The sequence below is a fragment of the Haliaeetus leucocephalus genome, unplaced genomic scaffold, assembly GCF_000737465.1.
Source record: "Haliaeetus leucocephalus isolate CR32 unplaced genomic scaffold, Haliaeetus_leucocephalus-4.0 Scaffold161, whole genome shotgun sequence".
In the NCBI taxonomy this organism is placed as follows: Eukaryota; Metazoa; Chordata; class Aves; order Accipitriformes; family Accipitridae; genus Haliaeetus; species Haliaeetus leucocephalus.
The window spans coordinates 1,746,902-1,770,814 of record NW_010972597.1 but is presented as its reverse complement, the minus strand read 5'-3'; the positions used below and the strand labels follow the sequence as shown (position 1 = coordinate 1,770,814).

Genomic DNA, 23,913 nt, shown 5'->3' with positions numbered 1-23,913 from the left:
AAAAAAATTTTCATTAAAGCATGTTCACATGCCCTTTCTGGCAGCTTCTCTGAATGTCCTGCTTCCCATTCAACTGAAGGTAATATTGCAATTAGGCTGATCATCTCAGCTGGGACAGCCTGCAGTGGAGCTCATGGAAACCACCCAATTGTCCCAATCAGGCACTTTCAACAAAATAAAAATTGAGAACTAACTTTGCTTTGGGATATTTATTTATCATTTGTACAATATATATAATGAAAGAAATCAAAATTGTCATTACTATTATGGAAACATGGACTAAATACTTCTTAAAGGTCACTGTAGCACACAGGACAGCTAGACGTGTTGTGCTGTAATCAGAGAAAGATTACAGACAAATAAAAGATAATCAGACAAAGGCACTGAGTTGAGACTTAGACAATTTGGGTTTGTTTCATAGCTCTCCCACAATCTCCCAGTGCAGCCTACTCAAGGCACTTAGTTTCACTTTGCTGCAGCTCCCCATTTGTCTAATGAGGATAAGAATACTTTCCATTTGTCTTATCTATTTAGATGGTAAGCTCTACTGGTCAGGGACCTCCTCTTACCAGGAATTTTATACAGAACGAGCATTATGATCTCATGGGCTGCCTGCAGCAGATACTATTAATACAGGTAATAAATAACATAATCCGTCATGATTTAACTTCCAGAGCTGAGATTTTTAACCTGAACTGTCCATGGAATAATGACCTTTTTCAGTACAAGCCTACAAATACAGACCTCTGCTAAACATGTATGAAAGAGAATTCAAGCAATTTCACTTCTCAAACATAGATCTTGAGCAATTAACTTAAAAGACAATGTTTACACAGACACTTAAGGATCAGCTAGGTCAACATTTGAGCATGAAAGACAAAAAAAGTACTTAATCAGGCATAAATTTCTTTAGCATAGAGCAATGGCATATGCACATGCACATGCAGCACCTGCCTAAATTCAGTACTATGATCAATTCATCACAACTGATCATTCTAGAGTGGTACACCAAGCTGCTGCCTCATCTTCTGCAAGGACCTGCCCTCAGCTGAAAAGCACATGCATTGCAATGGGGTTAAGAACACTCAAGCTAAACATTTTGCTAAAATTCACAAAGATGATGGATATGGCTAACAGCTCTGACGGACATTAGAACTATAACACATTTGCAATGGGGAAGGGAGCAAGAATAGATTCCTAATTTTGTTTCAAGATAGCCTATAGAAATTTGCAGTACAGCTAGATGATCCTGCAATGTAGGATCAAATACCTATGGGAAAAGAAAAAAATCAATGGAAGTCTATAAATTAACTTTCTCAAGTCAGACTCTTAGCTTATTACTTCTGTCACCTATTCAGGACAGTGACCCAACCCATCAGAACAAAGCTGGCATTTTCTAATTACAGCCGAGCTTGTAGCGGAGGGACCTCTGTTATACAATCTTGAGCAACAAGAATAGCAGAAATGCCAAAGCAATCTTACTGAAGCAAGAAAGCATTGTTCGCCTGCTTCACTGATAAATTTGCATCCACATTCAGATGCAAGATTATATGCACTAGGATATATACTTATTTTAAGAAATGCTAGTTGCTCTCATTTCTCTAGGGGAATCTAATGATGGAAAAGTTTATCTTCTTTCACATTGTAGCTGGAGCAAATAAGAATCATTGCAAATATCCATTCTTTGTTCACTGAGATCTTAGAATGACAGCTGCACAACCCACCCCATCTGCGTATTTTTGCAGAACACATAGGATGGTTGAGGTTTCCTTTTAAATTTTTTTTTCACACTCTGTTTTAGATTTTCATATTATTCTATTCCTCTGAATGCAGAGAGATAGGAATGGGCCTGTTTCTTAAGAGATTAGTGAGGCATTGTCCTGGCTATACATTGCTACTGAATAAAGAATATCCGCCAGCTCCTTAGCTGGTGGACACCAGGTAAGTCCTTTCAAGTCAGTAACACTGTGAAGCTTTAGGCTAAACACTCTATTCAGAGACTTAACGTGGATCATTCCTGACTGTTGCACACAGCTATGCAAAAATCTCATTTACAAATGAAACTTTACTTCTACTTTCGACCTCCTTTCTCCACCTGTCCTCTGCTACTTAAAACACTTCATCTGTCCTCCTTTCTTTCAAAAGTCATTGGCAAATGCCAGAGGTAAGCAATTATTATCATTTACACCTAACATCACAGCAGCCTAATACCAAAGAGCCTACAGGTTTGCTCTGACAACCCAGTACAAATGTCATATGGGGAGAACACAAAGACACAGGATCAGAGTCTCATCTGCTCTGCAACCTAGTGTATGAAATATAAATAGATTGAAATGTCTCTTTGACACTGCTCATTTCTCATTCACTCAGGCAGACTCCTTAGGAAGTCTCATGCCTTATCACATCATTGAACAGTAGCATTATTCATAAGGCAAGACCATACACAAACATCCTGCTGTGTCTAACACCACATAAAATTCTGCTCCTCCAATGCAGGTGGGTTGAGCTAGTAGTTCTTCCTGCCCTGCTCCCTCCCAGTCCATTTTAGGATCCCAGTGGTGCTCCATGCCTCCTGCAATATCTCCAATGTCTTTCTCCAAACCACCCATCCCAGTAACAGCAGCACATCCTCCCAACTACATCCTTCCCCAACTTGTAAGTGCCTTTCCTCTTTCTTATGCTTTTAGAAAGCAGAACAAGAGGTGCTCCTGTTGCAGGGGCAATTTTTCTCTCCAGTCCTTGCAGGTCTAAAGACTACCATCAAACTATCATTAGGATGGGGTGCACTACAGGAGATAACAGCAAGTAGAGGTCCAAACTGTTCTTGGTTAAACCAGGTGTGTCCCTGTGGTCTGTATGTTTATAATGCCGTTAAGTGTCTTCAAGGAGATCTTAAGGGTGCAAATTCAGAGCAGGAGGTGACAGGAATACAGTACAGGCAGAGCATCTGGACAATCAGATGACATTCACATCATCTTTATTACTGTCTGTGGTCATAATTAACATCACAGACTTTCTCTCACACTGTACTGAGCAGAGGAAAGGGGGGTTGTCAGTGAAACCTGCTACTCAGAGATACACAGACAGCAATGTTCTGCTCAGTGGAGCAATGTTTGATCTCATATATGCAGGTTATAACTTGAGTATCTGCCATCCCACCACAATAGCATCCCTGGGTACTCCTCTGGCTTGGTTTATTCCACTTTCTTTTCTTTTTGTCCATTTCAAGCCTCACTTTCTCAAATTATTGCATACAGACTACTGAAACATGCAAGGGACACAACATCCTAGCTTTTACTTCTTGCTTTCATTTTAGTACTCTGTTAATAGCTTTTCATTGCTTTTAAGCCCACCACAAACCTGTTTCAAGTGCCAGCAGAGTTTGTCTAAATCCTGTCCATCCCAGTTTCCTAAGTTTGTTTAGCACTTGCCTCTTTATTGGACTAGTGCTGGGGCTGGCCAAATATCAGGACGTGTGGGCAAATTAAGAGAATCAAATACATTATCCAGTGAGTAGTGCTAACAGAATATACTACCCATATAATCAAATAGTCTCCATCAACCCAACTTAAACACCTGTGCGGCCAGACTTCAGTTTCTCTGTCTGTGTACTATCAAAGCTCCTATTTCCAAATGGAAGAAAAAGTTAGGAAAACTTAGCTAAACCAAACGCTACACAAAAAGATATGGTAGTGACATCACACATGAGCAAGACCACTTATTCCATGAGTTGCTGTCACATTTGTGGTAATACCTTCTGGAGACATAAGTTACAGGAATTCAGTTCAAAAAGCAATCTTATCTACTACCAGGAACAAAGCCAGAGGTTAAGTGGTGGCCTGGGAAACACAGAAAGGAATGTAAGGACTTGATCCTTCCATGACTATTAAACATACTATGTGTCATATACCCACAAGGTCACCAATGCTTAGTAGCTTTCCCTTTACAACTTAGATGGTAAATCCTATCACCTCCCAGCTGCAACAAAACAGTCCTCTTAAAAAGCAGTAGAGAAGGGGCATTCTCAGGGATGTTTAACAAAAAACAGAGATATTTTGGGAAGAGATTATTTTCATTTTGGCAGAACACAATGTTGGGAACACCTGTGAAATAGCAAAAGGATGAAGAAAGGTAGCAACCACACACCCTAAGAACAGTCTTGGTTTGATATTCAGCAAGTTCTTTCATTCAAGCATTTATTTTGCTACCTACGTTACCTAGAAAAATAGGAGCTAGCCAAAACCAAATGCCCCAGCCCTGAACTTAAAAGCACTATTTCAAACAGTAGTCAAATTGAACCAGCAATTGGGGAAAGGAAGACTAAGAACAAACCTACATGATAAGGCTTTGCTCCCAGAAACAGAAGCTCCTACCACCATCCCTTCCCCTTCCAAAAGATGGACTCAACAGAAGAACTCAAAAGAGCTCAAAAATCTCACTGGTATTTAATGAGGGTAAGTAAGTACCGATGTACATTGTGGGAAGTTACTCTAGACTAAACAAAAAGTGAATTCAATGTAGACTAAAGAAACTGTATTTCAACCCTCTATAGTTGGGCTTGTTCAGAATTAAAGTAGCTGTAATCAGCTCTAACATAACTCAATTTTGAAGAAAACTGAGTAAAACAGAGGCCGTGCTGAATAGCTACAGTACACAAAGGTAAGGACAGGCAGAGTGAAATTCTGGTACCAAATCAGATCAAGCTTCTCGTTTCACCCATGCAAAGACTTCCTAAATGAATTTGGATTCCTTTGCATACTTAACTTGATCCACCAAGTACAGTCCTTATGTCATGCACCAAAGGGCATTAGATTCTGAGTATTGTGCAGTATGTGTTAGGAGGAGCAGTACCCGCAAACATTTGCATCTCGCTAAGAGGATGCCCATCTAGGGTTGGCTGAGTACATTCACCCTAGCTGCAGCAATAATGGCTGATCAAGGGAGACTTTGCCCTTGCCAAAAGGAGTGATGAGGGCCAACAAACCATGTGAGATTAAAGGGTGAAACTCTTCCAGTACTGAGGACTTACTGCCAGATCCTGACCTGATCCTGAGACATAAGAAGACACTGCTCATTGCTGGTCACACCTGAGCTAGGACTTTAATCAAAAAAGTACAAAATAGGTGATTAATTTTGCACATATAAGCTATACCATTAGACTCAGCACCCTGTGGACTCCTGCTGCATTGGCATTGAAGCTGTAATCCAGTAACTACATCTGGCTGGCCAGACACTTCCTCCACAAAGTGGGTATTTATAAGACTGTTAAAATTGTCAAGGACTTTCAGCCTCAGATTCTGACTTCAGCCTTCCCAGTGTAAACTTTGACTCACAAAATTGCCTTAATTTCAATTTATGTTGTTCGTTTTAGTCTCAAACCACCTACCTGCCACATAAATAGCCCTTACTAATCTACACTGACTAGTCCTGACTTTTACTAGTTAAAAATCAGCAGAAACGACTGATTAAGGCAGGCATCTGGAAAGAGTCCTCTACTGAGGCTTGGAAACTCACAGTCACTTAAAGATTTTTAGAGGGTGAATTTTTCTTGGGGGCTATATGCCTCAACTCATTCTGCAGTTCCCAGGGGAGCAAAATGAATATGTGAAGCACAGTGAGGAACAGCCTTTTACAAAGGAATCACCAGCTCACCAAACTAAACACCAGCTTCACTTCACTCTGAGGTTTGCCTAACCACACAGTGAAGTCCTGGACTTGAGCAGCAGGATCACCTCACTTTCTCGTCTTCAGCTGAACAAGACCCAAAATATACATTAACACCAACTACAGCAAGCACTCACTACTCGTAAAGTCCAGCTTTGAGTGGCATCAACTTACATTTTGATAAAATACGCCAGGGATGTGGCTTAAGCTTCTGTTAACTCATGGACAGCTGGCACCTTATTATCTTTGATTTCACAGCAGTCTCCTTGTGCTGGCACCTTTGCTTCCTGGCATCTCAGCCTTTTGAGACTAAATGATTGGCAAAACCAGCATTGCCAAATCTGAAGGACTTCATTTCCAATTTAAATAAAAATCAACCTCTTTATAATGTTTCACGCCTACACTGATCTTTCTACCCAGGACTTCAGATCATCAGTCCTGCCACGGTAGACATTTGGAGTAGATAGCTATGAAAGCAGAGTAAAAAATAATTCAAGGGTACACTGCAAAAGATGTCTTCACAAACATCACCCTCTTCTCCGAAGAGTTCAGGGAAACCCACACCACCAACAACCATTCCCTTCTTGCAGGTCTTACCCTCCAAGGACAGGTTAAAAGCATGGTCAGGAATGATCTAGCAGCTCCTTAGAGCTATCAAAGACTGATTCAAACATCACTCACATCTCATAAATGTCAAGTGGGCAACTTCTGTTGAAATACAGGACACTGTAACATGCATTGGAATAGCACTAGCACCGTAAGACAGCAAACACTGCAACGGCATAGCGGCTTAATACTCACACTCAGCAGGAGGCACTTGTTTTCTTTGATGGCACCTATGCAGCCCACGAAGCCAATGATCATGACAAATGTCCCTGTGACGATCAGTAGGTTGGCAGCTGAAAGGGACGGGAAAGAAGAGGAGAGGGTGGCAAAGTTCCCTTGGGTAACAGCCAGCCAGATGCCTACTCCAAGGATTCCACAGCCTCCCAACTGGGAAAATAAAGAGAAACAAAGAAACTCAGTTATTATATCCAAGCAACCCCAGATATTAATCCGTATCAATATGGCAGCAGTAGAACGGCTCTGTTGGGGTAAACCCAGCAGTCACACTTAGTAAGAAATGATCTCTCCCTACAGCACTTTCAGTAGGGAAAACAGAGAAAGAAGAAAGAAAATAAAAATTACAGAGGAGGAACTCATCAGTAAGATGTAACACTCAAGAAAAAGACCCAGATTTCCTAAATCCAAGACACAACTTCAAATATCAGGTCTCTTTCTCTCTAGTGAAAAAGTAGGAACTGAAAAAAGGAGAAATTCCCAAAGATTCAGATCTCAAAAGGATTGAAAAAAATCCATATCCTATTTAGGTGCCCCAGAGAGCTGCCCAGAATGGCTGAAGCACTTTTGATCCCCTGTTCTTCCCATCCCAATACACTATCTCCCATCCCTGGCACATGCTATACACAACTCTTGCCAGAGCATCCCCTGGTAGGACACCTCACACCTCTTCTTAGATAGTTCCTGTCCAAGGTCTAGCCTCCATTGGAAACAAGAGAGCATTTAGACTGTAAGGGGGCCAGAGAAAGAGGGAGAAACCTCCTGTAACATTAAAAAACCCAAACAGATGTTTACTCTTAATATGGCCACTGCTTTGGTAATTAAATCCTCAGAAAAGGACTTGGCTGGCTTAGGAAAAGTTTGAGAGGGGAACAGTCGTACAGGCTCCCCAGGCACGTGAGCAAGGAGAAGGGAGGATGCCAATGCAGGCAACAGCCACCACAAAACCATAACATTTACAATTATTATATACACAAGAAACTTTTAAAAACCACAAACATTTATAAGCACACTATTTATAATTCCGAGAAAGCCTGCAGAATTGTAACAATCTGAGTAAAGCTGAGAAATTAAATAGAACTAAACCAAAGGGGATTTTGCATTATTATACAGTCACGCAGCAGAGCATCACTTAGGTTTCTTTCTTTACGGCTCTCCCTTTAAAATAACCAATTTTTATTGAGTTTTATAATTGCACTTTATTATCCAAATCAATTAAAGGCTAGGAAAGAAATCATGTTCATAGAGTAGTAAGCCAGACATAGAGGCATATCAATTAAATGTCTGCATAAAGTGGATGAACATAAGGCAGCTCATGAACCAGGGAAGAAAAGACAGAACTAATCCTGGGGCAGAGCTAAGCCTCAGAAATGAAACACAGAAAAGAAATACAAAAGCCAAAGCAATTTCTTAAGCTAATTGCTAAGGTTGCCTCTTCATGCCACTGAATTCCCCCTCAATAAGGGACAATAAAGGCGGCTGTGTCTCAAGGCAGGACTCCTCACCCCAGTTGTAAACTGGTCTATTTTATTCAGAACTAAGGAGCCAAACTATACCTCATATATTGTTCATATATTGTAATGTACCTCAGCTGCATCAACCTGCGTGTCTCCACTGAGAGAAGGCAGACTCCAGGACACAGGGGCTCAAATCATCTCATTCAGCAGCCTTTTCATATATAGGCATCCCATATCACTGTATTCACCCTTTCGCAAAGTACCTTCTACGAGCACCACGGAGGGACAGTCCATGCCCTGACCACATACACTGGAAATACCTCTCCTCTATGCTCACTTACAGACCATGGTCTTTAGCATGGTTGAAAAGGATTGAAGAATAAACAGGGGAGAGGAGGGGGAGGAATAGTTGGAGAAGGTAACCTATAGAAAATCATTTAGGGTAACTGAGGGGATATAAACAAAAGCTATCAACATGGCCCAAGGAAAAAAAATGGAAAAAAAATTAGGAATAAATTCCCTAAAATGGGAATAAAACTCTGAAGGTCTACTGGACTACAGAACAGCATCAAAGGAGAGGTGGCAGACACCAAAGTTAAAACCAAACTGGTCAGAGCACTGAAATACAGTCAGGAATAGCACTAAACTGGCTGAGGAATGGGATGGAAAGCACAACTACGCTTCTGCCTCAAAATCAGCCTTGGAGCCACATGCACAGTGAGGCCACACAAATGGCCCAATTAAGCCTAACGAAGGCAGATGCCCAGCAGCAGCAGGGGCCTCACCTTACAATATATTTAGCTATTATTGTCAGTTCTTTGTTCTGAAGCAATTCAACAGCACCAATAAGAGGCAGCTTATTTCATCACCTTTTGTGCTCCCTGCATTGCTACACTGCTTTGAGTGACACTGACGCCTACAACTATCATTTGTATTATGTGAGGTGGGTCTTGCTGAGGACGCTGCTGTGTTCGGTAAAGGCAAGACCTGCTTGCCTGCTCTTCCATAGCCCATTCAATTCTTTATGATGTACAATGCATAATGCTTGAGACGTTGCTGCCCTTAGGACATTTGATTCCAGTGCCTTCTTCCTCCAAAGTCATTATTGTCTGCGGAAACTAGGAATTCACCAGCAGCCCAAAACATCACAAAACCAGGAGACGGTTCATGCAAAATGCCATGACTGTGGCTGTACCCTTTTAGATCAGGGCTGAATATTTCAGGTCAGTTGGTCAGCAGGAGTATCTCACTACATTGCCCTTGATTCAGAGATACTCTAATATACATCAGACTGTCTAGCAGCTCATTATCTTCCTATTTTTGAAGAGATAACGCACAGCTCTTTCTTACGTTGATTAACCAAACCCTGAAATGCACAAAGGGATCCTCTGACCATTAAACCGTCTGGCTCAGACTGGATTTCACAAAGTGCTGCTTAGGAAATGTCAGCACACACTACTGAGGGCTGCTTCACCTTAGTTCAGCCTTGTTCCTTTTCCCACACCAGAACGTCCCCTCCTGGTCCTTGAATAAAGTCACTAAGCTGCCACACCAGGCCCTGGGAAACAGAGGCTGCCCTTAACTCTAGACTAAACTGCTCTTTAAAGCCCCCTTTCCGCAAAGGAGTGACACACACCTGTAAGTCTCTGTCCAATGAGCATAACACTCAAACACCTGGTTAAGGAAATGCTTAAGGCAACCAAGACCCACCAAGCCACAGGAGCCTTTCCAATGACAGCAAAATATTTTCTGTTCCCAAACATTCAAAGAGCTCGCTCCCCGCTCTCTATTCTGAACTAAACAGCAGCCTAATTCCCAGTCTAAGATTCAGGGATCAGAGGGATCATTTTTATTTATTCTGGATCAGAGAAAACTGTTGTAGTTGGTTCTATGCTGCCTGTCTGTTTTGATTTCTTCATCTTGGTATCTAAGGAGCTGTTACGTTATGGATAATTTTATTTAGTTATTTATGATATTCCCTTTCCTCCACTTTTTCTCTCCCTACCCCATCCCCAATCCCCAGTCCTTGTTTTTGCTAAACAGGCAGAAGGAGCATGATGAGATGATAAGTCTTGACAGCTTTCAGGGCTTGCTGAGATGTGAAATTAAACAAACCCAAAACCATTAACAGAGCTATTCTTGACATTTGGGGGCTTCCATGCAAACAGTGAAGCTGCATGGTTAAAAGAGAAAACACTAAACCAAAAAGATTATCAAGAAGTCTACAGCTTGCACCTGATCTATTGGCAGCCAAACAGGAGTCTGTATTGACTCCATGTCATCAGTGCAGGGTTGACTTTTTTTTAACAAACAAACAAACAAACAAACAAATCCCCCTCAAAGATGTCAGGCTACTGACAACAGCTTTTTTTTTTTTTTTTTTAATTCCCTTGTGAAATGTTTAACACATTATTTGCCTAATTGTTCAGGATAATCCACTCTCTTGCAAGCAAGGCAGCTCATGGCAAAATATGAAACAAAATGCAGCTTCCTCTAACATTATTTTTTTCCCAATGAAAGTTGCATTTTTTTGGTAAAATCTTTTATTCTAAGGACAAAACAGTGTGACACAAGGAAGGACAGTGTCATAGCCCTAAGACTTAGGAGATCTGAGTTAAGCATCTGTTCTAGGACAGACCTCAGTGTAAATCTTGAATAGGCTGTTTAGTATGTCTGTGCCTGAATTGCAAAATCATGTGTACAAAGACACGAGTAGTGGGTTCTTTGCAAGCCCTGGACTTTGCAATTGGCTGTTGAAGGAGCAGTTTATTCTGCTCAGGACAAATTGCTCATAAGCATTTATTCAGCAGAGTCAAGCAGTAAAGCAGGTGGCTTACTCTAAAAGCATAGATTCAGTCTGCCTCTCCTTCCCCAAGAGATACACAGACACATGTATGCTCACTCTCTTGGCAGAAAAGCTGCCTCCGGAATTAGATCCTCCAAATTGTTCTAATGGGCTAGAAAATAAATTATTCAGACTTTAGTGCATACATTTAGAATTGATCTTACAGTATGGTAAACAAAGTAATCCCAAACAGCCCCTGATATATGCAAGTTGTTGGAGAAAATTCTTCTGAAGTTACAGCTATGGACTTAAAATACTACAGGAGAAATTGCCTCATTGTTCATGCTACTGGTGTTGGTGTCTTTAAGTGGTTTTTTTATTGGTTTTATTACATGGAAAATGCATCTAATCAAGGCTTCTCATATTGTATCTGATTAGGATCTACTCATCATACTTCCTCTTTTAGATAAAAAAAAATTTGCTCCTGTATTAAAAAATACACTGATTAACAGAATCCAAGTGGGAAGTACGACCAGTTGTTTTGTAGTTAAACTAACTCACTTGGAGGGTTTTTCCTCCCCCAGTCTCCACATATTTAAACTAGAAGGGCTTTCTCAATCCCACTTGCTATCCAGTTACTCTTGAGTGAACATGCTTCCCACGCTAGCTAAAGAGTAAGAGTATACAATGGAAAAATCAACATCAAAGTATTAACAGTAGTGATGTGAACATTATACAGCAAATGTTCTTGTAATGTAAGGCATACTTAAATTACTGTTCCTTTCAGCTAGACACATAGAGGAGGTGGAAATGGAATATGTATATACATTGACAGGATCAAATGAATCAAGAATCTTACATGGAAAAAGCAGAAGCGTGTGTGCTAATGCAGGGACCACAGCACTCTATACAAGCCCATGCAAACAACCTGTCGGTGTAGCTGCTGCCTATCTTGGAGGAAGGAGTGGCCACTTCTGGAAAACCCCTTCAAGCCAGCAGTTTATGGCCATTAAACTACCAAAGACCTCATAGACATCCATCTGCACCACACCACCACTACCGACAGCCAGTACACAGGATGACTGAATTTGTAGATGGTGTCCCACCACATAGCTCATGTGACATATACCAGTAGTATCACCTCAGTGTAGCACAAGCTGCATTTCCTTCGCTAGTAAGAGGTCTGAAATTTAACAAACATGGGATGGTATGTGGAAATTTAACAAATAAAGGATGGTATAAAATTTAATCCCTTTGTGCCTCTGATTTTAGAAAGTAAAATGGAGTAGTAAATGGGGAACTGAAGCATATTTCTACCCTTAGCGTATTGAGACTCTAGAGCTCTGCATTGCTGAATTGAAGGGTATGCACAAGCCAAAATGGCCATAATCTGAGCTGTGTCTTTTTAGCAACAATTTAAAAAGAACTAGGAAAAAATACTTTAAAAAAAGATCGGTTAGTAGGGACCATATTCCTGGGAGCGAAGAGACTGGAACAGTAGCAGTCAATAAACGCCAACATGGGATGGGAAAGGTAGAGGATCATCATTAATTTTTCTTGTGATAAAAAAACCTGGAGGTTATTTTGTCTGCAGGTTGAAAAAGCAAGTACTTTCTCACAAAACATTTAATTAAATTCTGGAATTCATTGCCACAGAGATTTGTGGATGTCAAAATATAAGCAGGTTCAAAAAGGGATTACACAAATTAAAGGAGGGCAATGTATCCTAGAATTTATTAAAAATTATATTTTGCATGCAGCCCTTGCAGGGGAAGACCTTAAACCATTAACTGGAGCAGCTGGTAAAACTGTCCTGTGTTAGCTCTCCTTTTTTCTTATATTCTCTCTAAGCATCCCTGAGCGACCATGACCAAAAATAGGGTACTCAGATTAAACTTTTTCAACATTATGTGCATTTGTATGTTCTCCTTACTTCACCCTCTTCCCCTCCCTATTTTTAATGATGTTCACTTACAGTTTGAATTTGATTTTTTTTTTGCTTGCTTGCTTTGCTTGGCATCAGAGACAGGGTTATAGATACAGACAACAATCAAAGAGTTAAGTCCCTGTTTCTCCTTACCTACATGGCATACTCTTGGTATTGTATCAATGAAAACATAGATTATATCAAACCAAAATTTAAAGATCTGTTCATTCACCAGATTCAGAAAGAAATTAAAAATCTTTCTCTCCCTCAGATCCATTGGACCTATAAAAGCTGTATTTCTTTTCCAGTAGGATATCCAGTAGGATAGGGCATACGGATCCTATCCAGACTCTTCTATCCCAGCCTTAGCAAATCTGGAGTAAGACCTGCTAATCTCTACACTCCCAGTCCACTAGATTTTTTGCAATTTGATATAGAATAGTTGCAGGAAAATCCTAGAACTTATGCCCACATGTAGCAGACTCATGTGTTGGTGCAATCAATAGCTACACTAGAAACAACACAGAGCTTATGCTATAGTACATTAAAAAAAAAAATAATTAAATTATCTAACTGTATTTCTGAAGCAGAATAAGGATACCTCCACTTCAGCTCTTCATATACATGCACTTCCTTCTCTGTAGGGCTGTTTTCTGATCTTGCAGCCATGGCCCAGGTTTTTAGTATTGCTTATGGAATTTGGGCAGCTGCCAGCAAATTCTCAGCTGTCATCACTCCAGAGCACTTGAGCTGTCTTATAATTTGCATCAAAAAAAAATCAATGAGAACTGGGCTTACAGATCCTCTAGATCATCGTAAAAAGTCTCCCTGATTTCCCACTCTAGGGACTAAGCAGCCTTTTAAAGCTTGGCTGAATGCTAGCATGTCCTTTCCACCCCATACTCCATCCACACATCTTTAGCACCTTGATTGTCAGGCTGGCTGAGTCAGCACAGTCCCCTGAAGAAATCTTTTCAAAGAAGCATAAATAACAGCATAAAAGTCTCCAATCTATCAAGTCTTGGGATAGACCTCAAGTCTGTTGAGACATGGGATTTCAACAGTAGGGAACATCACAAGGTTTGTACAGAAAAAAAAAAAAAAAAAAAAAGAAAAGAAAGAGAAAGAGAAAGCCCAAGCCTGCAGTCTGCAAAGCCTCTCTACAGAACGGAACAACTCAGGAAATCCTTTCCTAATCTAATTCAGAGAGGGTCTCAGTTGCATTGCTTCTCAGACAGACACATCCAGTCTCAACTCCTAACCAGTGCTAGCTCCACCCAGTAGACAGACATTATCCCCCATAAATTACACAGTGCAAATAGATGCTGCTCTACTCCCAGACTTGACGCTTTCTTTTAGAACAACATCTACTCACTGTGGTATATTCTCTCAAGCAAAAATTTTATTTTCTTCTGGTGTCATTTAATTCCACTGTTGAACTCTTTCACTAGTATCTCTATGACTTACAGGAAGATGCTTTAAAAGAGCACAACTGAGTAAAGCATGAAGCATTTCAAATGCCAATCTCTTCAGCTCTGCATATAAGCAGTTAAAAATTAAAAGCTCTGTGGAACTAGTTGTTTGGCCTTGCATCCCATATTGTTTTATTTTGCTTAAAAATTCGTTTCAAATACAAAAATCTCACCTTACAATATGGGTCATCATGTACATGAGCAGCAGCCAAACACCTCCAAGAGCTGCAGACCTACATTCCCTACTGGTGTCAACCAACATGACTGATCAGTCACCACCCTGATCAACAACAGCCAAGGATCTGGCCTGAATGTCATACTAGACAACTTCTTATGAATTGATTAAACTGATGTCTGCCTCTCCTTTACAAGCCACTGTCTTGTCAGTGGTGCAACACAGTGTATAGCGCTCAATATGATTTCGTACAAGTACACGTGATGCGCCACCTTCCACAGGCCTGAACTTGATATCTTGCATGACAGGCAAGCAACTGTTACACAAACACAGGTAGCTGAGGGCTACAATCCTAACTCATGTTCTGCCTGCCAGCATGATATTCTGGGATTCATACCCTCGCTGCCCTCTAACTGCACTGTAGTCATCACAGGTTCGAAGAAACACATTTCAATAGCTTGTGTTGTTGCTTTCCTTTTAGACACTTCTCTCTTATAAATAGGCTTTGTTTTAGGATATTCCATCCAGTGTGTGAGCCTGACAAATACCAAGAACGTTTTTATCAAGCTTAGAATGTCTACAGACAGGACTTTGGAGCTCAAGGTGGGCAAAGAAACATCACAAGAAGGGCATTCATTTTCATAGTGTCAATAATAGAAACATACAAAACGCTGCTTTTTCAGTTACCCTGGTGAGGATTGAGCCTCAAGAGCTTAAGCCTTAAGAAATTCATTATTCTTCCCCAGCTGAGTTCTACCACTAAATTGCTGTCTCATACAACTAAAGTAAATTTGGGGACAATTGAAGACGTCAAAAGACAGAGTATCATGCTGACACCCTGCTAATGGAGAAGTAAATAAAAAGTCATTCAGTTAATCCCTGCTGTTTTATGAGTAGCATTCTCCTATGTACTTGCTCCTCTAAATCATAGTTATCTATCAACTACAGTTACAAAAGAACAGAACTGCAACAGTTATGAGTTAATACACCCAATCTAAAAGTGATGTTTTCCATTCATGGGCTCAAAATTCATTGAAACACTTAGAACACATGCTCAGTTGCATCCTTATCCAGCAAAGCATTTAAAGCATGTGCTTAACTGCCACTGACTTTAATTAGTCACTTCTGTAGTACACTTAATTGCCCCATACTGCAAAGTCATATCACTGAGGATGCAAAAACTTGCAGAAATAGAGCAGGTGAGGATGACTTATTAAGGCAGCATTGCTGATAAAAGATTAAACTTCATCACAAAATATTAACAAATGGTGATTATCAGTGCCACAAGCAGCTAATTTGGAAATTTGCCTGAACTCTAATACAGATTAAGGATTATGAGTAAAGTACTGAGTTAATGACAAGTCACTGAAACGCAGAGCAAATGCATGAATTAGAAGAGGGAAAGGGATGAATACACAACAATGAACAGAACACGTCTCTTTTCAGGTTCTAGTTTTAACTGCTGCCAAAATAGAAGTGTTAAAGCTTTTAAATCTGCTCCTCAAATGTAATTTCTAAATCCACCTGGGATGACTGTAATGAAATCAATACAGTTGTAAAGAAGAATACATGCATGAGATCTGGAATCAGAATCCATTAAATGAAGTTAAATCTTTTAAAAAAAGAAGCAGAAATGGAAGAAAACTGGGTGTGCTCTGGAGTCCCTGTTCTATCCCATACATAAAACAGTACAGAACTTATTTAAATTACTTTGTAGCATAAACTGGCAAAAGACCCGATCTGGAGATCTAGATGCAATTTTACTCACCTGTTGTCAGGTACATTAGCGCCAAATACTGGAAACAATATAAACAAATAAAATGGTGAAGTTTGGTCTTTTATACAACACAAAACCTGTGATTTCTGTAAAGGAGACTGTTGTCAGAGAATTTTACCTAAACCTTTTGGTGAGGTGCTGAGAGAAACTGGGGATAATGAGCATCAAATCGTGACTCCAGAGGCCACAGCTCAGTTCCCTGGTTTACCACAGATTTCTTGCACTGGATAAAATCCAGATTATTTGGTGTCTTCAGTGCTTTTCTCTCCCCTAGAGGCATTAGATGGGCTTAGAGCAAGAGGTAGTGAAATAGTATGATAGGGGTCACATAAAAAGCGAAGATAAATAAACAGGTTTCTTAAGGAGTACAAATATGACAGAGATGGTCTTTCTATTTCATATTACTCAAAAAGTTTTTAAAACATGTGCTAACAGGCACAGTCTGCAGAAAAAGAAAATGAAAAACATTTTTATATTGCATGTTTAATCCATCCATAGAGGTATGTAGATAGCACAAGGTTGGTTGCTATAGAAACGTCCATAGTGAATATAGATACTATAGTTGAAATGCAAAATTAGTTGTGTATCTAAAAAAGAAAATTGCTGATACTGTGAAAAAAGAAAGCCAGCTAAAGCTGATATCCTCCCTCACAAAAGCTTTCAAAAAATAAGAGTCTATACTATATAAACCAATATTTGATTAAATAGTCTGAACAAAGAATCTCCTGCAATGCACCCTGGCAGAAGCTGAACTTAGTTCTGGAAGTTGAGTCAGATCATAAAACGAGTCTCTGGTTTCAGTCCTGGAATGAGGGGGCAGGTGGCTTTTACTTATGTGTTTGGCTCTTTACATCTCAAGCCTGATTTTAAGAGCATCCTTCCCCCAGGTCCCAATTTGTGCTGATTCCACTGTGATTGTGGTTAATTTTCCTGATGGAGATCTTTTCAAAGAGAAATAGGTTTTCTTTGCAAATGTACGGTGTACACGATAAGAACAGGTGTTCTCCAATTCCTCCAGTAGCAATGCAGCTATGCCGCATTCTCCCCTCCCATTCATCTTTCTGAAGTTCACTCAGCAGCCAGTAACAGTGTCAACAGGATATATAGGGTCACCATCAAATACTGCTCTCCCACCTACCAGCTGACCTCAGAGGGCTGGAGGTAAGGGCCAGTGGGAACACCAGCAATACAGCACTCCCTTCCCTCGCTCCCGTCACAGATACCGTGCCTGCAACCTGCTCTCTCTGACCAGGTGCTGGCAACACCTGAGGACAGACAAATCTTCCGTATCACAGCAAGTCCCTTCCCACTATTCTCTAAGTCCGTCCCCAAAAAGCGCAGGACTCTCGGGCCGATTCCTGGCATGCCCAACTCTCTCCTTGAGCAGCTCAAGCCCTGCTCAGGAATCAAGCCCATCCCCAGCAGGGACAGGAAGGTTTGGGGAAGCAGCAGGACTTTTACACAATATCCCAGCTCCTAGAAAGCTGTGGGACATGACTCCAGTGCAACCTTCCTATGTGAATGAGTCACAGGCATGAAAACCTTCTAATTACCTTCTAATTATCAAGAGGCTTCTTCACAGTTATGCTTCCAGTAAAGCTAAAGACACGTTCCAGTCCATATCATAACAACACTACTGCATCAATCAATGGAAGTAACATAAGGTGTGAGGTTAGTGTTGGGAATAAAATGAACTAAGCAAACAACTGGAGTACAAGGTGAGGGTGCTGAGACCTCACAAATAAAAGAAAATTGTGCAACGAAAGACTGTTTCAGATCACTCCAACACAATTTCCCACCCTCTCCTTTCATCTTTATTTTCCCTCCCCACTGCCAGCCTCTCTGCCACATTTCACAATGAAAACCTATTACTCTCTAGGATGCAACTTAACCACTTGACTGCCATAGGAGCTCACATGCAAAATGAACACTCGCTGTCTTAATATTCTTTCCTGTATTAAAACAAACCAATACGAACCAAAGCCAACTGGGGCATCCAAGATGGAAACGCAAACACAGCTCCATGGAGGACAGCTAAGCATACCAGCAATAGCAACACTAATGATGAAATGGGAAATACATTAAGATGTAGCGAGACCTTCCTTTTCTGAGGTTTAGCTTTCCATGGAGATGGAGAGAAAACCCAAACTTGTACACCACAACTGACTTTTAACAAGAAGCCTTTTTTAAACAGTCCCATCAATAAGCAGCTGACACGGTTGTTGGAATGGTTTCTAAGACATTCAGTACCGATCCCCTGATCAATAACAGACTTGTGAGCAATAATCACACCCTAATAACAAGCAGCCTCACATCACAAAACTCATTTTCTTTTACTGAACACCATCAGAAAGCTGAGCAAAACACATTCTGAATCTTTTATGGATTCTTTTTAATGGATTGTTAATAATATTTGTACAGGCAAACAAAGTATTTACTACCATTGCAATTGCCTAACAATACCATGTAAGCAGTCCCTTGTAACAAAACCAGCATTATGACTGGAACAGCATCTCTCACTTCAATAGTTCAAATGCCTTGTCAAGAAAACTATTCTAATTCGGTGAGAGTACAAGAGAAAGTAAAGATTATTCCCTTGTTTTAAGTTAGCAATTTTTAATGATTGTTTATTTGTATTAGGCTTTGCTATGCAATAGCACATCTGAGGCTTTTCTGCACTCTTACTAGTTCTATTTATATACAATTGCCTGTATCCCAAGCCACTTCCAAGCATGGGCAGTATGCCCTCAGTAATGAATGCCACCTCAAATAATCTTTTCTTCTGCACTAGTTATCCCCAAAGGAAACACTACAGTCCTTTCTTACCACCAACCAAATATCTGCTGTGGAAGCATTTCAGGTGCTTTTGAATAAAAGCATTTAGTTAAACAGATCTGTGATCAGCAGCTTCAGTGCAATGCACAGATAGGAGAGCCCTCAGAATCCCTTGCTTTTACATTTTATTTTGCTTTTTCTGTTTCAGGGATCTGCAGAAATGAGCGCAAATACCATGAAGTAAAAATGAGTATAAGTATTCCCACCAGGACTGTCCAAACAACGAGCTTACACTAAGGGTTACCTACAAGTACCTCTCTGGTCATGTAAGTACTGTTGAAACTTATGAACTGCAGAAGATTTCTGGACTAAACTCTATCTTCTTTTGTCAAATACTACAGGATACAACATAGAAAGACTGCAAGTATTTCTTCTATCTTCAGGTCTGTACAACCAGCTTTTAGACATCTAGGGTGGGATTCAGGTCGCCTAACTTTAGATGTCAATGCTATTAGTGGTGTCTAGAAATCAATGTGGCTCATCATAGTCCAAGCCTGCCTTTGGTCGGCTGAATAGCTCCCTAGACACCATTAATGGCATTGACCAGAATTTCCCTGACTGCAACAGTAACCCAGATGCCTAGAGTTAGGGCAACCTGGATCCCAGCTCAAATCCATCTGCCCAGACTCTCCTTCCTTTGTCACTGGAAAGAAACAGGCATCTCCAAAGGTCACTCCAGCCTATGCTAGAATGTGCATCCAGGACAAATCACCCTTTGGGAAACCTACTCTATGCAGTGACTGCAGGGTAGCTGGAGCAAACCGCATAGACTTAAAACATAAAATACCTCCCTCACCCTCTGACCTAAAAGACAGAAAAGATGATTCTCTCTCCAAACGTCAGGTCATGAAACTTCACAATCTTCCCTGAGGTAATTTGGAAATTAACTCATCTACCCTTATTAATTAAAATTACATATTGCTTTTTTCCTTTCTCATGATATAAACATGCTATCACATAGATATTAAAACCCCATGCGTGTGCAAATACACACAGACAGCCTGAAGAATCAAATTATCTCAGTTTAGCAAGTCCCTTCCAGTCAATGCTCATAGAAAGCATTCAGCTCCACTTAGATTCTTGCACTGCCCATTACGTGTATTGGTTAGTAGCTCTTAATAAAGGAGTATAACTGACACGAATTCATTGCTTTTTATTACTTTGCCCCCTCACGTTATAAATTCATGAAACAGTTGTAGTTTATTGTATTTTTATGTTTGTCAGTTTTATTTACACACTGTTTCTTGCCATTAGAAGGGAAAATGCTCTTGGGTTTCTGCAGGTCCTCGATCATTCTATGCTGGGGCCTGAAATAAGATGGAAACAAAGACTTCTAGCTCATCTAAAAATAAACCATCATCTCAAATGCTTTTTCAGCACAACCTTCCGTCATAAAGCACTGCTACATAAATATGGCTTTATAAATTACATATCTTAAGTCTTTGCATGCTCACAGCAGTTTACCAATAAATGTTCTGCAATACGTGCTAAAAAAACCAGACGTAAAATCATTGTCAGTGATGATAAATGATTACAGCTTAATAACAGTCAAGCTGACAAAGCTGAAATGTCCACAGGGTGTATTGCAATTCAAATGCCACAGGTGGAAAAATAAAAAGCTTTTAAATATAAATGTTACAGCCTTCAGCAAAGAGAGAAAATCTAGAGAACAGCCTCATGACACCAGGCTGCGTACTAATTCTAGGATGTCCCCCAAAACAAGATGGTGGAATTTAACGCAAATTTAATAGGCAAGAGAATACATGAGCTTCAGGGCAGAGACTGTTGCAATGTGCGTGTGCTGGATGGGACAGGTCTGACTAGAGAATACAATCAGAGACAGACATGGGAGTGGGATAGAAGAGGAAGTCAAACATTGAGAAGCATAACTTAAACCAAACAAGAACAAGAGGATATTTTGGATAGTGAACCATATTCTTGGGTTAACTACAAAATTAGCTTCTCTGGGTAGGAAGGTGGAAGGTGGCAATGGGACTCTCAGTATGAAATCTCTCAGTTAAGTTCAGGCTAAAAATCCTATTTGTGAATCAAGAGAAAAGTCTTATTTAATAGCTCATCATGATGCCACTTACAGTCTGCAGCTGTACTGTAGAGAACCTGCTCATAACTAATGACCCATAGCCACTTAAAGCTAAATGACTGATTTCAAATTGTAAACGAGCAGCTCAGTAACAAGAAAACGTCTCAAGATGATTTCAGCAGTCTCCATTCCCATTCCATTAACCATTTAACAGGCAAAACACAATCAAAGGGACAGAAAGCTCTTGTCATCGGAGCCTGCCTTTAACAGCTTGTCTTCAGACAATGAAGTGAATCCTCATGAGGCATTCACTTCAGTACCTTTTCTGGCATTTCAGTCCCAGCATGGTCTCTCTCTCTGCCAATGGCAAGTGAGCTTTGTCTATCAAGTAACAGCAATGCTTGGTGGTTAGTCTAGAACAATGAGATCTTACCTGGCATGTGGCACATCTCAAGAACTTTTCTACCGCAACGGACTTTTGCCAGGACAAAAACAACAACAAAAAAGCATCCAATTTTCAGTCCACCTCCTCTCTTTCCCACAGCTCTTTAAGAGTGTGACTGGCCATTAAGAAGATGCTCTCTCCCAAGAGAGAAAGACAGGTATCAAAAGTACACGGCTGAAATATTGCAAGAGAGGAAAGCATAGCAGCGTGAATGAAGAGTCCTCAAATGAAAGTGGAAAGATAAAGCGGAGAAACATGTAGGAAAATCCTTTGAGTAAATAGCCTACTCTCCTTAACTAGTTCCCTCCAGACTCAGTGATCTGGATGACTGTTCCTTCTCCATCCTTGACCTTCATCCTGAGATACATTATCTCAGCAATTTTTGTTATTCTGCCAGAGCTCTGCATTCATCCCTAATTTGAAGACTGTGTTCACTGAACAAAATCTCCTTTCTACTTAATGACTGCAGCCTCCGATTTGCTTATGGAGGGGGAATGAAAGAATTGATGGGGGAAGGGGATACCAACAGGACTGCAATATGTAAGCTGAGGGTTGGCATGGCATTGCCAGAGGGTGTCAATCCTAGTGGGAACATTTGCACTGCTCCTGGGAGCACGGAGGGCTCAGGAGCGTATCTGAAATGCTTGTACACCAACACACGCAGTATGAGAAACAAATAGGATGAACTGGAAGTGTTGGTCAGCTTCCAGAGCTACAATATCATTGGTATTAGTGAGGCTTGGTGGAACAAGTCCCACAGTTGGAGTGCAGGGATGGAGGGCTACAGACTGTTCAGGATGGATAGGCAGGGCAGGTGAGGTGGAGGTGTCACACTATATGTGAGGGAGAGGTTTGATTGTACAGCCCTTACAGTTAGTGATGATGTCGTTGAGAGCCTCTGGGTAAGGACTAAGGGGATGGAAAACAAAAGAGATGTTGTAGAGAGTGTCTACTACTGATCACCTAGACAGCAGGTAAGCACCAATTACTTATTCTATAGGCAATTAGGAGAAATTTCTGGATCAGTAGCCCTGGTTCTTATAGGTGGTTTCAACTTCCCAGACATCAGCTGGGAACATCATACTGCTGTGACAAGCAGATCTTGGAAAGTCTTCAAGTTTGTAGGAGGTAACTTCTTGTCACAGGTACGCAGTGAGCCAACTAGGAAAGATGCCCTCCTAGACTTGCTGTTTGTGAATAGAGCAGGACTTGTGGGGGATGTGAAGGTAGGCAGCTGTCTTGGCCACAGTGATCATGAAATGGTGAGTTAATATGCTATGAAGAGATCTCGAAGTCATCCTTCAACTTAACTTGCACAGCCTCCGAGACAGACAGACCTGCTAACAGTCTTCTTATCTATCTCATCCACATAACAACTGTTGGTGAAGATATATTCTCTACACAGCTGCTGACAAGCATGCTGCTTGCTCTCTCTTCGGGTTCAGGTACGTTAACTCTGAGTGACCATCTATGGGATGCATGGTCTTATTTTTCAAGTACCTCTCTTCCCATCTGTCCTGGGTTCAGCTGGGATAGAGTTAATTTTTACAGGAACCTGGGAGGTGGGGGGCATAGCCGGGGCAGCTGACCTGAACTGGCCCAGGAGCTATTCCATACCATGTGACATCATGCTCAGTATATATATGGGGAGCGGGCCGGGGGGTGGTCTCGACTTTCGGTGGGGGAAGTGGCGGAGTGTCGGGTCCCGGGTGGTGAGCAGTTGCACTGTGCATCACTCTTTTTGTATACTCGTTCATTAGTACCGTCACTGTTGTAATTTCTTTGTGTTGTTCCAGTAAACTGTCTTTATCTCAACCCTTGAGGTTCCAGTTTTTTTCTTTTCTCTCCTCTGTCTCCCCCCTATCCCACCGGAGTGGGGGGAGGAGTGAGTGAGCAGCTGGGTGGTCCTTTGTTACCAGCTGGGCTGGAACCACGACACCATCACAAAACACTTACCTCAGATGCCATTTGCATCATCTATACCCTGTGTCTGAGCTGTTCTATGCTGGATCTCAAGACATGATGGAGCAGGAAACAAAGTGTAAGTGCCAGTGCAGATTAATTTGCCCAAAGCAGCATGAAATTTAAGAGAATGTCTGTCTTTCTGTTGTTCTGGAACAAGGTGGCAGGGATAAAGTGCATTCAAGGCAGAAGGACATACCATAAGAAAGCAAGCAGATATTTAGAAGGAGAAAAGTTAGAGGAAAGCTCTGGAGGAAGAGACAGCTTTCTCAGACATAGCCTCTGCCTTCCCTTCACTGCAGCAGCACAGGTACAGCTGATGAAAATATGCCATCATTGTGCCTCTTTATTTTAAGGGAGAAAGTTGCTATTGGCAAGCTGCTGCTGGGTAATTGCTTCCTTCTTGGTCTGATGAATCTGAGATTTGTTGTCAGCCTTCCAGGGGCAATGAAAAGCTCATCCATTTTGTCCATTTTATCTGGATGAGATGGCCATGGGATTTGCTCAGCTGGGCAGCATTAGTGTGAATGATT

General features: G+C 41.0%; 1 protein-coding gene across 1 annotated transcript in view; it reads right to left on the bottom strand.

Annotated features, from left to right (window-relative positions):
* Window positions 1–23,913, bottom strand: part of TSPAN4 (tetraspanin 4) — a 209,906-nt gene that overhangs the window by 71,113 nt on the left and 114,880 nt on the right. Inside the window, exon 2 of the mRNA XM_010562567.1 lies at window positions 6,466–6,657. Within this exon, the coding sequence (XP_010560869.1) occupies window positions 6,466–6,657 (192 nt within the window). The remainder of the gene's footprint in view (window positions 1–6,465; window positions 6,658–23,913) is intronic.